Raw genomic sequence first — 15,982 nt, forward strand, 5'->3', positions numbered from 1 at the left:
GATGATGATGATAATAATAACAACAACAACAACAACAACAACAATAATAATAATAATAATAATAATAATAATAATAATAATAATAAGGGTTTTGTTTATAGAAAAGTCTTAATATTTTTGTTTACAGAAAAGTCCTAATATTTTGTGTTTACTGAAAAATCTCAATATTTTGGATTAGTTTACGAAATAGTCCCAAATTAATTTGGTACCGGTTTCAACCGGTCAAAAAGAGTCAAACTGCAAATTTTTGCCGGTTTTCGGGACTTTTTCGTTCAAAAAAAAAATCTTGGGACTAAAGTGTAACTTTTCCGTAAATATTGGGACTTTTCTGAAAATTTCTCATAACTTTAATACGGAAATGTTCATTAAGATAATTAAGATTATTTAATATTTTTAGCACCAAACGATAATCTAATTTAATTCTTTTTTTCTTTTAATGTTTTACAAAATCTTATAACCTAGTTTATTCTTTGATCCTTTCTATATTTCCATGTTTTAGAAACCAACAATTTAGCTTATAAGCTAATTTTTAAAATGTTGTTCACATTAGCGTTTAATTTTAAATTCTCTTATGCCATTTTACATATTCTTGCTAATTAACAAACAATGTTTTTTAGAAAAATTTACTAATTTAGCCTATTTGCTAATTACTTTTCACAGAAATAGTCAAAAAAACTCAATTTTTGCAATAATCATTAAAATCACAAATGGTCATGTACGAGCTATTTCATTAATTTTGGTTAGGTTGACTATAGATTCTTACTTTGTTGACTATGAAATCGATCAAATGGAAGAATAAACGAAATCCTCCATTCTTATTCAAACTTGAGAGTTTGAGAGCGTTTTTTAAACTTGGAAAAGTGAAAAATGAGGCTTTTCCAAAAAAAAAAAAAAAATTGTATTTATACTAGGCTAAGTAAAATAGCAGGTGAACTAGGGTCATAATCAGAGATGGAAGTCCATTTGCGATGTACAAGTCATTGATGCACGAACTATGCATTAATGACTTGTACATCGCAGATGGATTTCCGATTTCATAGTTGGTCCCTAATTATCAGTGATTTGTGTGGCTATTTTGTGTAATTTGTTAATTCTTGACTATTTTTAGACAGGTAATTAGCAAATTCGGCGATATTTACAAATTTATTTATTTTTTATCATTTAATAACTAGCTTTTCAAGTAGTCCGAAAAAATAGTCTAAAGCTCATAAAAGCATACAACATTTTTTATAGTTTGGGAAAAGTTTGATAAAATGAAACAATTCTAAAGTCTCCAACATAAATATAGTTTAATTCAAATTCAAAAGTAGATAAATATACATATGGATATCAATGCACATTTGTAACTTGTGGCGGAAAGCTTGAATCTCAACATCCTTCTTGGATTGCGAAGGTCACGATCCCGTGATTTTTTTTATTATGGCACTAAAACACGACATACATTTTTGTATATCGTAAATTTTATATAAAAACGAAACAATTTTATGACATACGATTTATCTAATCCTTCATATTTAAAAATATATATATGACATTTTATATGTCAAAATATTGTGTGTAATAGTTCCTAATTAAATGCCTAATTTCTAGTAGTGCTCATATATGTTTTCAAACCTTATGTATGCACGATATTTGGTGTGGAAATACTTATAAAAAATTGTAAAATTCATCATTAGCTTTCAAAGGGAATATTTAGGTTTCATTTTATAGCGTTGTATGGATACTAGAAGAATGCATATTGCATAGTATAACTATATAAGATAACGGGAGATTTGAATGAAGCAAAATGTCTAGTTGACATTTTATTCATCCATAGTGTGATATCATATTGTAGTTCAATGGATATTAAACTGTTTAATAATATATTTTTTTTAAATCTAATCACATCTAGAATCATGAAAGTTCGATAACCTTTGACCACAATCTTCTCATTTTTAAAATTGATAGTCAACCCGTAAGAAAATAAGTCTTACAATTCACGGTAGAAACTCCATTAACATAACAGATTGATTAAGATAAAAAAAAAATTTTAAAAAAAAAATTAACAATACAATGCTAACTGAGAACATCATTTAAGTATTCAAACTTAAAAAATATTGTAATTGAGAATATTACGATAAGTATAATTGAATTACAATAAAAGTTTAGCCAATAATTATATGAGTTGTGTTTTTAGATTAATAAAAGTTTATTGAGATAATTTCACGTTAAATATATTCGAATTCAAAGATATATATATATATATATATATATATATATATATATATATATATATATATATATATATAATCAACACTAAGATTTATTTGTTTTTACACAATTACATATCCTTATCTTACCTTAGTTCAAACTCCCATCACACGAAAATCGCCTTTCATACGAGTCTAATTCCAACTCTCACTAATTTCGGGATTTTGTTTGTACATAATTACATATCCTTAACCCACCATAATTCCAATTATTTGGTTGCGTTTGGCACGCCATAGCTAGCAGCTGATAAGCTGACTTATTTTCGAGCTTTTTTAAGTTGTCTTGTTTGGCTAGCCAAAAAGTAGCTTATAATCTAGCTTTTTTCAAAACTACTTAGACTAGTTTTATAGAAACTTTTTTAAAATTTTCCAAATACATCCCTTAATTAATTTTAGAAACACATTTTTTTAAATGTCATTTTATGTTATTTTATATATTTCAGCTAGTTTTACCAAACGTCAATTTTATCATCTAACTTTTTATTTAACAGCTAATTTTTCAGCTATCAGCTAGTACGCCAAACATAACATTTGTCTATATAAGTTATCACTGTGAAATCCATTGGTTTAATGACATTCGTTGTAAATTCAAGCTAAATTTAAAGAGTTTTGATTCCATTGCTAAGTTTTTCTCCCCCACTGAACATGTACATATCTAGATGATGATTAGGCAGCTCATCCACGGATACCCAATTAAGTATTTTGAGTATAATTCAAAACTTTTAGATTAACTGAAGAATCTTGCTCATAAGTTTGCTAAGTTTTATTACTGATTAATTTGCATTCATTTTGGAGTCTTGATGATGTTTTCATCGGACAGTATCTAAGTATGTATGTGAATATCCAAACTCCAATATTGTTTTTCAATTGTATTTTGAACAACATTAATCTATTAAAACAATGACTTCCAACATGATGTATCCTAAAAGGGATCAAGCTAAGAGAGTGTTTGAGATTTCATCTCAAAACAATTTATTGACTTATTGGCTTTTTGAAAAGTTAATAAGTCAAAAAAAGTGTTTGGCAAAAAGAAAAGTATTTTTAAAACAACTTATCCTTAAGCCTGCAAAGAGTAGATTTTAAAAAGTTGGAATTTGTAACATTATAAACTCCTTATGATCTTTTGAGTTGTAAAAATTGATGTCCCAACTTCAGGAATTATTAGACAAAGGTTTTGTTCGTCCAAGTTCATCATCGAGGGGGTGCCCCGGTGTCGTTCGTGAAGATGAAATATGGTTCAATGTAACGTCCGTGTTTATAGGCTAGACATTAATGATGATGTAATAGTCTAGGTTAACCTTTGTAACCCATCTTGAAATAATAAAAATGTATTATTTGAGTATCATGTGTTTTATGCTTAATTGTATGGCTTAAATGAATTAAGAATAAAAATAAGCGTAAAAATAAAATATTAGATAAGCCCAATATCTATGAAGGAAGTTGTAGTGATCATGACAAGGGTTCCGGATATATAAAGAATGTCGAAATCCGAGTTATAACGAGGAAGTTATGAGCTGTCGAAGTTTCGCGACAGAACCGACACGACGCTGTATAACGTAAAATATGAAATTTAAGATAGAGCGATATCTAGCCTTAGTGATCTAAATGAAAGTCATATAATAAGTTAAACCGAGAGCATGCATAAGAAGAATGTCTAAATCTGACTTCGTATGAGGAAGTTATGATTTTTCGAAGTTTCGACTTAGCAGTATGCAGCCCAAATCTCGAAATAGAGATCGAGTGATATTTGGCCAAAACAATCTAAACAAGAATCGAAGATCTCATCGATAGTAGTCCCACGGTAAAAAGACAGACGAAAACGGACATCGGATGAAGAAGTTGTGAATTTCTAACGGTGTTTTCCTGTCCCGGCCTACTAAAAATAATATAATAAATATAAAAGTCAAAAATAGCCGACGGAGTCTAAACGAAAGTTGTAGAGCATAATCTCACCTACGCGTGGATATAAAGAACGTTGAAAAAGAAGATCGTATGCGAAAGTTATGAATTTCTGAATTTCGAGGCACGCATCCCAAAGTGGGAACATTGTGTTCGATACTTGGCTCCGGAGTGGCCACGTCGACGCTGAATCATCGGATAAGGGATAGGATCGGAACCCCGCTCCTACGCACCGCGTTCGAAAGGAACGCCCTGCGTTCGCGGCAGACTTCACCCTATAAATAGATCACAAAGGGTAGCCGTTGAAAAAGGAGATCGTATGCGAAAGTTATGAATTTCTGAAGTTCGAGGCACGCATCCCAAAGTGGGAACACTGCGTTCGATACTTGGCTCTGGAGTGGCCACGTCGATGCTGACTCATCGGATAAGGGATAGGATCAGAACCCCGCTCCTACGCACCGCGTTCGAAAGGAACACCCTACGTTCGTTTGGGGAACGCACTGTGTTCGCGGCAGACTTCACCCTATAAATAGATCACAAAGGGTAGCCGTTTGTGGTTGCCAAATCTCTTCACTCACACCCTTATTTCATCGATCTACATGCAAATTATACCCCCGAAGCCCCGATATCATCCCGAGACCTGAAGCAAGTCCCGAAGCCCCGAAGATCCCGAGAAGTAAAGTTTTCGAGCCGAAACTCTGCCCGCGAGAAGCCCGGTTTTTGTGAAGATCTCCCGGTTTCACCGAAGAAATACTACTCTTAGAGCTATAGTGGTGTCCGATCATCTTCTGATCAAGTGAGTGTAAATTCCTTTGCTTCTAACACATAGATACTAAGTATTCTTTACAAAATACGTGTTATGTGTTTGTATATTATTTGTTTATTTGAAATAGTTATTGAATGAATGATTTGTATAGGTTTTAAGCTGTATATAAATGTATATATTTTCATTTACTAATATGTTGGGTAAAACATGGGTAAACAGTTGTTATGTGATGAAATAAAAATAACAAGAGGCCTCGATGTGATTATGATCTAGTCATTCAGTAGAATATGGATGACGACCACGGACTCTTTCTAGATTGTCCTGTGGAATGCTGGCAGACTCATAACCTGTAGGTGTTGGTGAACTTGGATGTTCATTCGCTGTATTTTATCCCCCTCATGGTTGCCTTAGGACATTTATTGCGGAGGAAACTCCTTTGCAGTATTGTCTGTCCCGATGAAAATCCTAGATTAGGTCATTTGTGATAGTTGTTGTTTTAGGGACGTAAAGTGAGGATAACGGGAATGGGTAATCGGGTTATTGTTGGTTAGTGAAATTAAATATGATTATTTATTGTGGGTTGAAAACCCTATATGCTCACCAGGCTCCCAAGCCTGACCCACTCAGTTTCTTTGTATTACAGGTAGTGACGCGAGAGCATATGTTGGAGAATTTGTGAAGATGTTTTGGTTTATAGACCAGTAGTTATATATAATTTTGTTTGGTCTATGTTTCATTGTTTATTCTTTTGTGTTTGTATCGGAACATGACATCCCAAGTTTTGATATAAATGAAAATATATTTCTTTATAAACTTTATTTTATCATGTATTCTTTTGGGGACAAAATCTGCAACTCTTTTAAATCAATGGATTTACTCTGAAATTATTTTAAAAGCATAAATGAAACTGGTTTTTTATGGTCATGATTTTGGGGATGTCACAGTTGGTATCAGAACATTAGTTTAAGCGAACTAGGAATTTGTAGGATTTCTAGACTTAAACATAGAATGCTAAGTGAAGATTTTGAGAGAGTGTCTGATATATTTTAGACATAAGGTTTGGTAAAAGGGGAAAGTTGAGTCCAATGTTTATTGGACCGTTTAAAGTTCTTCAGAGAATTGGGAACCAAGCTTACAAACTCGAATTACCTGAAGAACTGAATGGAATTCATAACACTTTCCATGTGTGTTATTTGAGGAAGTTCATGGGAGAAGTTCCCGAAATGATTCCACTTTTAGAGTTGAGAATTGATGAGAACAAAAGGTTGATTGAAGAACCAAAGGCGATCGTTGACCGAAAGACTAAGAAGTTGCAACGTAAGATGGTCGAATTGATGCTTGTCCGTTGGAAACATTCAAATGGGCCAAATCTCACCTGGGAAACGGAGAGTGACATGATGAGTCCCAATCCACATTTGTTTGTTGATGTGTGATTCCGGGGACAGAATCATTCTAAGGTGGAGAGAATTGTAACGGCCGTGTTTCTAGGCTAGGCATTAATGATGATGTAATAGTCTAGGTTAACCTTTATAACCCGTCTTGAAATAATAAAAATGTATTATTTGAGTATTATGTTTTATGCTTAATTATGTGGCTTAAATGAATTAAGAATAAAAATAAGCATACAAAAATATTAGATAAGCCCAATATCTATGAAGGAAGTTGTAGTGATCGTGACAAGGGTTCCGGATATATAAAGAATGCCGAAATCCGAGTTATAACGAGGAAGTTATGAGCTGTCGAAGTTTCGCGACAGAACCGGCACGACGCTGTATAACGGAAAATATGAATTTAAGATAGAGCGATATCTAGTCTTAGTGATCTAAACGAAAATCATAGAATAATTTAGACCGAGAGCGTGCATAAGAAGAACGTCTAAATCTGACTTCGTATGAGGAAGTTATGATTTTTCGAAGTTTCGACTTAGCAGTATGCAGCCCAAATCTCGAAATAGAAATCGAGTGATATTTGGCCGAAACAATCTAAACGAGAATCGAAGATCTCATCGATAGTAGTCCCATAGTAAAAAGACAGACGAAAACGGACATCAGATGAAGAAGTTGTGAATTTCTAACGGAGTTTTTCTGTCCCAGCCTACTAAAACTAATATAATAAAAAAAAATTCAAAATTAGCTGACGGAGTCTAAACGAGAGTTGTAGAGCATAATCTCACCTACACGTGGATATAAAGAACGTTGAAAACAGAGATCGTATGCGAAAGTTATGAATTTCTGAAGTTCGAGGCACGCATCCCAAAGTGGGAACGCCCTGCGTTCGATACTTGGCTCCGGAGTGGCCACGTCGATGCTGACTCAGCGGATAAGGGATAGGATCGGAACCCTGCTCCTACGCACCGTGTTCGAAGGGAACGCACTGCGTTCGCGGCATACTTCACCCTATAAATAGATCACAAAGGACAGCCGTTTGTGGTTGCCAAATCTCTTCTCTCACACCCTTATTTCATCGATCTACATGCAAATTATACCCCCGAAGCCCCGGTATCATCCCGAGACCCGAAGCAAGTCCCGAAGCCCCGAAGATCCCGAGAAGTAAAGTTTTTCGAGCCGAAACTCTGCCCGCGAGAAGCCCGGTTTTTGTGAAGATCTCCCGGTTTCACCGAAGAAATACTACTCTTAGAGCCATAGTGTTGTCCGATCATTTTCTGATCAAGTGAGTGTATATTCATTTGCTTCTAACACATAGATACTAAGTATTCTTTACAAAATACGTGTTATATGTTTGTATATTATTTGTTTATTTGAAATAATTATTGAATGAATGATTTGTACAGGTTTTAAGCTGTATATAAATGTATATATTTTCATTTACTAATATGTTGGGTAGAACATGGGTAAACAGTTGTTATGTGATGAAATAAAAATAACGAGAGGTCTCGATGTGATTATGATCTAGTCATTTAGTAGAATATGGATGACGACCACGGACTCTTTCTAGACTGTCCTGTGGAATGCTGACAGGCTCATAACCTGTAGGTGTTGGTGAACTTGGGTGTTCATTCGCTGTATTCTATCCTCCTCATGGTTTCCTTAGGACATTTATTGCGGAGGAAACCCCTTTGCAGTATTGTTCGTCCTGATGAAAATTCTAAATTAGGTCCCTTGTGATAGTTGTTGTTTTAGGGACGTAAAGTGAGGATAACGGGAATGGGTAATCGGGTTATTGTTGGTTGGTGAAATTAAATATAATTATTTATTGTGGGTTGAAAATCCTATATGCTCAGCAGACTCCCAAGCCTGACCCACTCAGATTCTCTGTATTACAGGTAGTGGCGCGAGAGCATAAGTTGGAGAACTTGTGAAGATGTTTTTGTTTATAGTCCAGTAGTTATATATAGCTGTTTAAGGTCTATGTTTTATTGTTTATGCTTTTGTGTCTGTATCGGAACATGACATCACAAGTTTTGATATAAATGAAAATACATTTCTTTAAGAAATGCTTTGATAAACTTTATTTTATCATGTATTCTTTTGGGGACAAATTCCGCAACTCTTTTAAATCAATGGATTTACTCTGAAATTATTTTAAAAGCATGAATGAAACCGGTCTTTTCTGGCCGTGATTTTGGGGATGTCACATTCAATGCGAATGTGTATAGATTACTGAGAGCTCACCAAAGTTACCATTAAGAATAAGTACTCGTTACCGAGAATAAATTATTTGTTTCATCAATTGCAAGGAGCTGATTATTTTTTGAAGATCGATCTCCGTTCCAGATATCATCAACTTTTGGGTGAATGGGAAGCGATGTTGAGACGACAATGTTTAGAACCTATTATGATCATTATGAATTCTTTGTGATGTCGTTCGGTCTCACAAATGTTCCCGCTATATTTATGGATCTCATAAATCTAGTTTGTAGGCCTTTCCTTGACAAGTCGTTTATCGCTTTCAATGATGACATCCTTATTTATTCAATAACTGAATAAGAGCACAAGAAGCATCTTCGTGAAGTGTTGTAATTCTTAAAAGATGAAAAGTTGTATGATAAGTTTTCAAAGTGTGAATTTTGGCTTCGAGAAGTTTAGTTCCTTGGGAACATCGTGTCTAGTATCGGAATCATGATAGATCCGGAGAAGATTGAAGCAGTTGCGAAATAGGAACCTTCAAGGATGCCTATTGAAGTGCGTAGTTTTTTTTGGATCTAGCCAGATACTATCGTCGTTTCATCCAAGATTTTTCCCGTATTTCCAGTTCCCTTATTGAGTTGACAAGAAAATAGGTGAAGTTCTTTTGGGGACAAAATCAAGAAGAGGCATTTAAAGTTTTGAAAAAGAAATTATGTAAAGCTCAAGTGTTAGCATTCTCTGATGGGACAAAAGATTTTGTGGTGTATAGTGATGCTTCGGCTAAAGGTCTTGGGTGTCTCTTGATGCAATGTAGTAAGGTGACTGTGTATGCTTCCCGACAATTAAAAAAGGCCAATATGAGATATATGACATATGATTTGGAGTTGGCAGCGATAGTCTTTTCCTTAAAGATTTGAATATGAAGCAACGAAGGTGGTCAGAATTGATCAATGATTATGATTGCAGGATAACTTATCATTCCGGGAAAGCGAACATGGTAGCGGATTCGTTGAGCCATAATGCGTCATAAGTCCATATAAGAGGAAGATCAATGAGGGTGGAGATAATGTCTACTCTTTTGGAGCAAGTTAGAGTTGATTCAAGTGGAGGCATTGAAGCCCGAAAATGCATTGGAAGAAAAGTTTCAGAAAAGTATAGAGGTTTTGGTTTGGTTTGGAATGATTTTCATGTTCTTGATCTTGAATAACTTCATCTTCTTGTATATTTTGGTAAGGGTTTGTCTATACAATACAAACCAATAGCAACTACTCATTAAACATTCACTTACAAAACGTATTAAACACTCATCATGAAAATAGAAACACATTAAACACTTATCAATAAGAACTTACCATGAAATTAAATACAAAACGTTTCAATTATCAATTAAGCACTTTATCATTCGTTTTATATACACTCAACTTAATAAACCTAAAAAAACTAAGACAATCTTAGATATTTTACATTTTACACATCCAATTCCAATTACATACAATTATACAGTACATCTAAATACAAAATCAAACAAGTTATACCAATTTTCAGTTTCATACAATTATACAATAATCACAATGGGTATAAACATGAGCAAAATCAGTTTTCCAACCAAAAATCAGAAAATAAAATTACATGTTGTTCATGCTCTGGTGGCCGGATTTCGGTGGTCAGCTTCGACGGTGGTCCTTTGTTGGTGGCTGGTTGTCATCAGAAAAACACCAAATCAGAAGAAAAAAACATGACAAATCAAATAACCTTACATGTTGTCAACGGCGAAGGGAAGAGGTTGGAAAGAGAGTATCGTCAACGGCGGTCCTCCGGTGACAGCCAAAAAACAAAGAAGAAACGGGAAAAATGTTCACATAAATCTCAAAATCAAACCTCAAAAAAAGTAAAACCGAAAATGCAGAGTTGTCTAGAAGATTACCGGCAGTCGACGGTGAAGGAGGTGGTCGAAGGGACAATAACACGTGAGAGATCGAGAGAGAAATTGGTTTAGATGCACCACTGCAAATGAGAGCAATTGATACCTGTTTGATGGGTTAAAACCCTATGCCAACGATGTGTAGTTGGTATAGGGTTAAAGTGGGACGACGATGTATTGCTTTTCTCACAAATAAATAAATAAATAAATAACTTTTTGTTGACGACATGCATCGGGACAGACTTCACACGGTTCGTCAAATCTATCTCGACAATATGTCGTCGGAACAGCTTTCCCAAAAACGAAATCATTTTTTTCTGCTACATGAATTATAAATAAATAGAAAATATAATTTATGTAACATATACCGACGACAAGTCATTGTTATACATTTTCAGAAACCCGGGAATTATTTTTTATTTTGCATCTTACCTATACAAACAGCAAGTCGTCGAGACAGATTTTGAAGTCAAAGTGAGTGGGTCAACCCTATGATGATGACAAGTTGTCGATATAGCCTTATTTTACCGACAACATGCGTCGTTGGTATAGGTATCGTCGGCATATGGATTTATTCTTGTAGTGCGAACCATGAACACCCCTAGAAGATGCATTAAAAGTACCATACTTTGACTTTTAAAATAAAAATTTTAAGTTTGATTTGGGTCGTTTGAGAAAAAGAAAATATAATGGGAATTTATTTAACAGATTTTAGTAACATCCAAACACATGAGTTATGTTTTCCTTTCATGTTGATCAAATTTACGTCATATGCATGGTAAAGTAGGGTTATCGTGTTTTTAAAATTATTAAGGTTATCAAAAAAATTGTATCGAAACACATTAAAAACTAGCTTGCTAGTATAAACTCGTTAGTTTTGCATGAATCTTTTAACTGTTTTCTCTTATTTTGAAAAGAAAAGAAAATGACTTACGAGCCCAATTAAGTTTCCGATGCATTAAAAGTACCATACTTTGACTATTAAAATAAAAATTGTAAGTTTGAATTGGGTTGTTTGAGAAAAAGAAAATATAATGGGAATTTATTTAAGAGATTTTAGTAACATCCAAACACACGAGTTATGTTTTTCTTTCATGTTGATCAAATTTACGTCATATGCATGGTAAAGTAGGGTTATCGTGTTGTTAAAATTATTAGGGTTATCAAAAAAATTGTATCGAAACACATTAAAAACTAGCTTGCTAGTACAAACTCGTTAGTTTTGCATGAATCTTTTAACTGTTTTCTCTTATTTTGAAAAGAAAGAAAAATGACTTACGAGCCCAATTAAGTTTCCGATGCATTAAAAGTACCATACTTTGACTTTTAAAATAATAATTGTCAGTTTGATTTGGGTTGTTTGAGAAAAAGAAAATATAATGGGAATTTATTTAAGAGATTTTAGTAACATCCAAACACATGAGTTATGTTTTCCTTTCATGTTGATCAAATTTACGTCATATGCATGGTAAAATAGGGTTATCGTGTTGTTGAAATTATTAGGGTTATCAAAAAAATTATATCGAAACACATTAAAAACTAGCTTGCTAGTACAAACTCGTTAGTTTTGCATGAATCATTTAACTGTTTTCTCTTATTTTGAAAAGAAAGGAAAATGACTTACGAACCCAATTAAATTTCCAAACCGTTCAAAAAAAACTTCAATCATGTTTTGTCTTTTCAGAAAAACCCAACAAATTTAACATTTGTCTAAAAAAACTCAACTATGTTATATTTTTATTCAATTCTATGGAAATTACCATATTGGGGAAATGACTTGTAAGACCAACGAAGTTTTAAAACCATTAAAAAACCTCAATCATGTTTTGTCTGTTAAAAAAAAACTCATTGAATTTAACATTTTGAACAGACAAAAAATATTGGGATTTTGTGAACGATTGAAAACTTGGTTGGGTTTTTCTAAATAAAAGTTAATTTTGTTGGGTTTTCTTAAAAATCAAAAAATTATTAAGATTTTTTGAAAGGTATGAACTTAGTTAGGTTCATAAGACATCTAACTCACATATTTATGGGCCTTATTTATGTTGGAGATAATTAAGGAAAGTTTCCTTATTTTATTATTTCGTTATGTTTACTTCCATTTGTATTGCATAAGGATTTTATTAATATACAGATTCTATTAGTGTTGGATTGAGATTGTATTTAGTTTAGTATAAATAGATGTAATTGTTGATGTTAATCACATTCCAGAACAAGTTTTTCCGGTAAAGAAAAAAGCCTTTGGCAACAACGTACAGTTATCCCTGTGTGTTTTTCTCCTCTATTCCGCTTCCTTTCTTTCCTCTCCTGTTCTTGGTTTGCTTGTGATTAAAGCAGGTCCTGCACTTGCAAACTTACAATTTCTTGCAGCGAAAGAAAGACTAAACATCGAAACCTTCTTCAACAATGGCATCAAATGGCAATTTACAAGTTCTTAATGCACTTGACGGAGCAAAAACTCAATGGTACCATTTTACTACAATCATAATCGCCGGAATGGGGTTTTTCACGGATGCTTACGACCTTTTCTGCATCTCCTTGGTGACGAAGATGCTGGGCCGGATTTATTACCACACCCCAGGCTCTCCGAAGCCCGGAAGTTTACCTCCGAATGTGTCTGCTGCCGTGAACGGTGTTGCCCTAGTCGGAACCCTTGCCGGACAACTCTTTTTTGGATGGCTCGGTGATAAACTAGGAAGGAAGAAGGTCTATGGCATTACACTGATGCTCATGTGTGTCTGTTCGATAGCTTCGGGGTTGTCATTCGGTAGTAATCCGAAAATGGTAATGTCTACTCTTTGCTTCTTCCGGTTCTGGCTTGGATTCGGGATCGGTGGTGATTACCCACTCTCTGCCACCATCATGTCGGAGTATTCAAATAAGAAAACACGAGGAGGTTTCATAGCCGCGGTGTTTGCAATGCAAGGTTTTGGGATCTTAGGCGGCGGGGTGTTTGCTATTATTCTGTCTTCGATTTTTGATGCCAAGTTCAAAGCTCCATCGTACGAGGTTGATCCGATTGGGTCCACAGTTCCGGAGGCCGATTACGTATGGCGGATTATTCTGATGGTCGGAGCCGTTCCAGCGATTTTGACTTATTACTGGAGAACAAAGATGCCGGAAACCGCCCGTTACACCGCCCTGGTAGCCAAAAACGCTAATCAAGCTGCCATGGATATGTCCAAAGTGTTGCAAATGGAGATTCAGTCAGAACAAGATAAGGTGATGGAGGGATCCAACAACAGTTTTGGTCTTTTCAGCAAGGAATTCCTCCGGCGATACGGGAAGGCTTTGCTCGGAACAACAAGCACCTGGTTCTTACTTGATATTGCGTATTACAGCCAGAATTTATTCCAAAAGGACATATTCAGTGCCATTGGTTGGATCCCTGCAGCAAAGAAGATGAACGCCATTCACGAAGTTTACACAATTGCTAGAGCTCAAACATTAATTGCGTTATGCAGCACTGTACCTGGATACTGGTTCACGGTTTTTTTGATCGACAAGATGGGACGTTTCAAAATCCAGCTACTCGGATTCTCAATGATGACAATCTTCATGTTTGCGTTGGCATTCCCTTACAACTACTGGATTCAACCAGGAAACAACATCGGATTCGTGGTGATGTACTCGTTAACCTTCTTTTTCGCCAACTTCGGACCAAATGCCACCACATTTGTCGTCCCTGCGGAGATCTTTCCGGCGAGATTGCGGTCAACTTGCCATGGGATCTCAGCTGCATCAGGGAAACTCGGTGCAATCGTGGGCGCTTTCGGGTTCTTATACCTGGCTCAGAATCAAGATCCGGCGAAGGCTGATGCAGGATATCCGGCGGGGATTGGTGTGAAGAACGCGCTGATAGTGCTGGGTGTGATCAATTTTTTGGGAACTTTATGCACGCTTTTGGTACCCGAATCAAAAGGGAAGTCACTCGAGGAAATGTCAGGGGAGAATGAAGAACAACCCAATGTTGGGGAAGTGTAAATCAGGCCTTAATCTTCTATTAGTAGGTTTTAGAATTGAAGTTTCTTACTTCTATTTTGTTTTCTGACTTTGATTCCTTTTCGTATTTTGCTTTTTTAGTAAAGATTGTTTCAGGATTATGCTAATCAAAGATGTGGGTTTTTAACTAAATTGCAATTAGGCCTTTTTTTAGTAAATGATTGTTAGAGAAAAATTTATTCCTGTATTTTTCATAAAAAATGACAAACAAAAAGACTTGTCTCGGACCGGACCTGAAAAAAGACCGAGACCGAACCGGTCTAAAACAAGATCGGACCGGAAAAAGACCGGTTCGAGACCGTCCCGGACTGATTCAAAAAAGACCGGACAACTATGAGACCGGTCTCAAAAAATACTGAACCGTTCCAAGACCAAACGAGACCAGTTGGAAAAAAATACCGATAACCAAACTTTTTAAATATATCATTTTTGTTAATTATACAATTTCTGATCACAAATTATCTATCTTATTTCATTTTTCTTTTATTTAACTTAAATTATCGTTTTTAATAAAATTTAATTTATCATTTTGATGTTAATCACATATTTGTAATGGAAAAAAAAAATTGAAACAAAAACAAATGAATCGAAAAATACCGAAACCGAACCAAAAAAAACCCGTAAATCGAACCGAAAAAGACATACAGAAAGACCGCGAGACTAGACCGAAAAAAGACCGGTCCGAAAAAAACCGGATCGAAAAAGAGCGGTTAGAAAAAAGATCAGACAAGAAAAAGACCGACGGACCGATCCAGTAAAAGACCGAATCATTTCAAGACTGACCAAAAACTGGCATGGAACCGCCAATGTAAACCTAAGAAGGAGGATGGTGTACCGAGCCCAAAAATATTGTCGGGTTGGATCCAAAAACAACCCACCACCGGGTATGGTTGGATTGATAAATTAATTGTAATTTTTTGGTTTGCTTTTTTAATTTGATAAATAGTCAACGTACATTGAAAAAGCATTTTCATTTTTAAAATGCTTATAAAAGTACCTTATTTTATGTTGGGAGATCTTTCATTTAAAACATTTTTTAATAAATTTTGTTAATTTACAAACTTTACGTTAGAGTTTTTATGTGTAATTGTTACTAAATACTAAATAATTTATACAAAAAACAATAAAAATAATAAAATCAATAATGGTAGGCCTCTTAAATAAGTGACTTACTTACGTTAGGTTAAATGGAGTGGGTATTTTATTCAAACGTAAGATGACTTGTGGCCTTAAGGCTTCTACACGGCTTTTAGAGAAAAAGACAACGATCTTTTGACCGTTTGGGAGTAAAAAATTCAACTCTATAAATACCATTTATACGACTTAAATCTTACACTACAAACATTCATTTTATCTCGTTATACAAAAGGATTTTAAAAATACAAAACTCAAGAAATATACAACAATTTTGGAAATATATAATTCAGAAACGCACAACAATCTATGCCAAAAGATTTTACAGAGCATATTTACACGAGACAACATGACCACAAAGATAAGAACGAGCAGGTTTCCAATTTTTAAGTTTTAATATAATTTTTAATTTTAGCGTAATGTT

General features: G+C 34.6%; 1 protein-coding gene across 1 annotated transcript; it reads left to right on the forward strand.

Annotated features, from left to right (window-relative positions):
* The first annotated feature begins 12,786 nt into the window (after positions 1 to 12,786).
* Positions 12,787 to 14,556, forward strand: LOC111891554 (inorganic phosphate transporter 1-4). Its single transcript, XM_023887602.2, has one exon. It carries the CDS (start codon positions 12,829 to 12,831, stop codon positions 14,404 to 14,406), a length of 1,578 nt encoding a protein of 525 aa, XP_023743370.1. The 5' UTR covers positions 12,787 to 12,828; the 3' UTR covers positions 14,407 to 14,556.
* The last annotated feature ends 1,426 nt before the right edge of the window (positions 14,557 to 15,982 follow it).

This window comes from Lactuca sativa, chromosome 5 (genome assembly GCF_002870075.4).
Source record: "Lactuca sativa cultivar Salinas chromosome 5, Lsat_Salinas_v11, whole genome shotgun sequence".
NCBI classification, from domain to species: domain Eukaryota; kingdom Viridiplantae; phylum Streptophyta; class Magnoliopsida; order Asterales; family Asteraceae; genus Lactuca; species Lactuca sativa.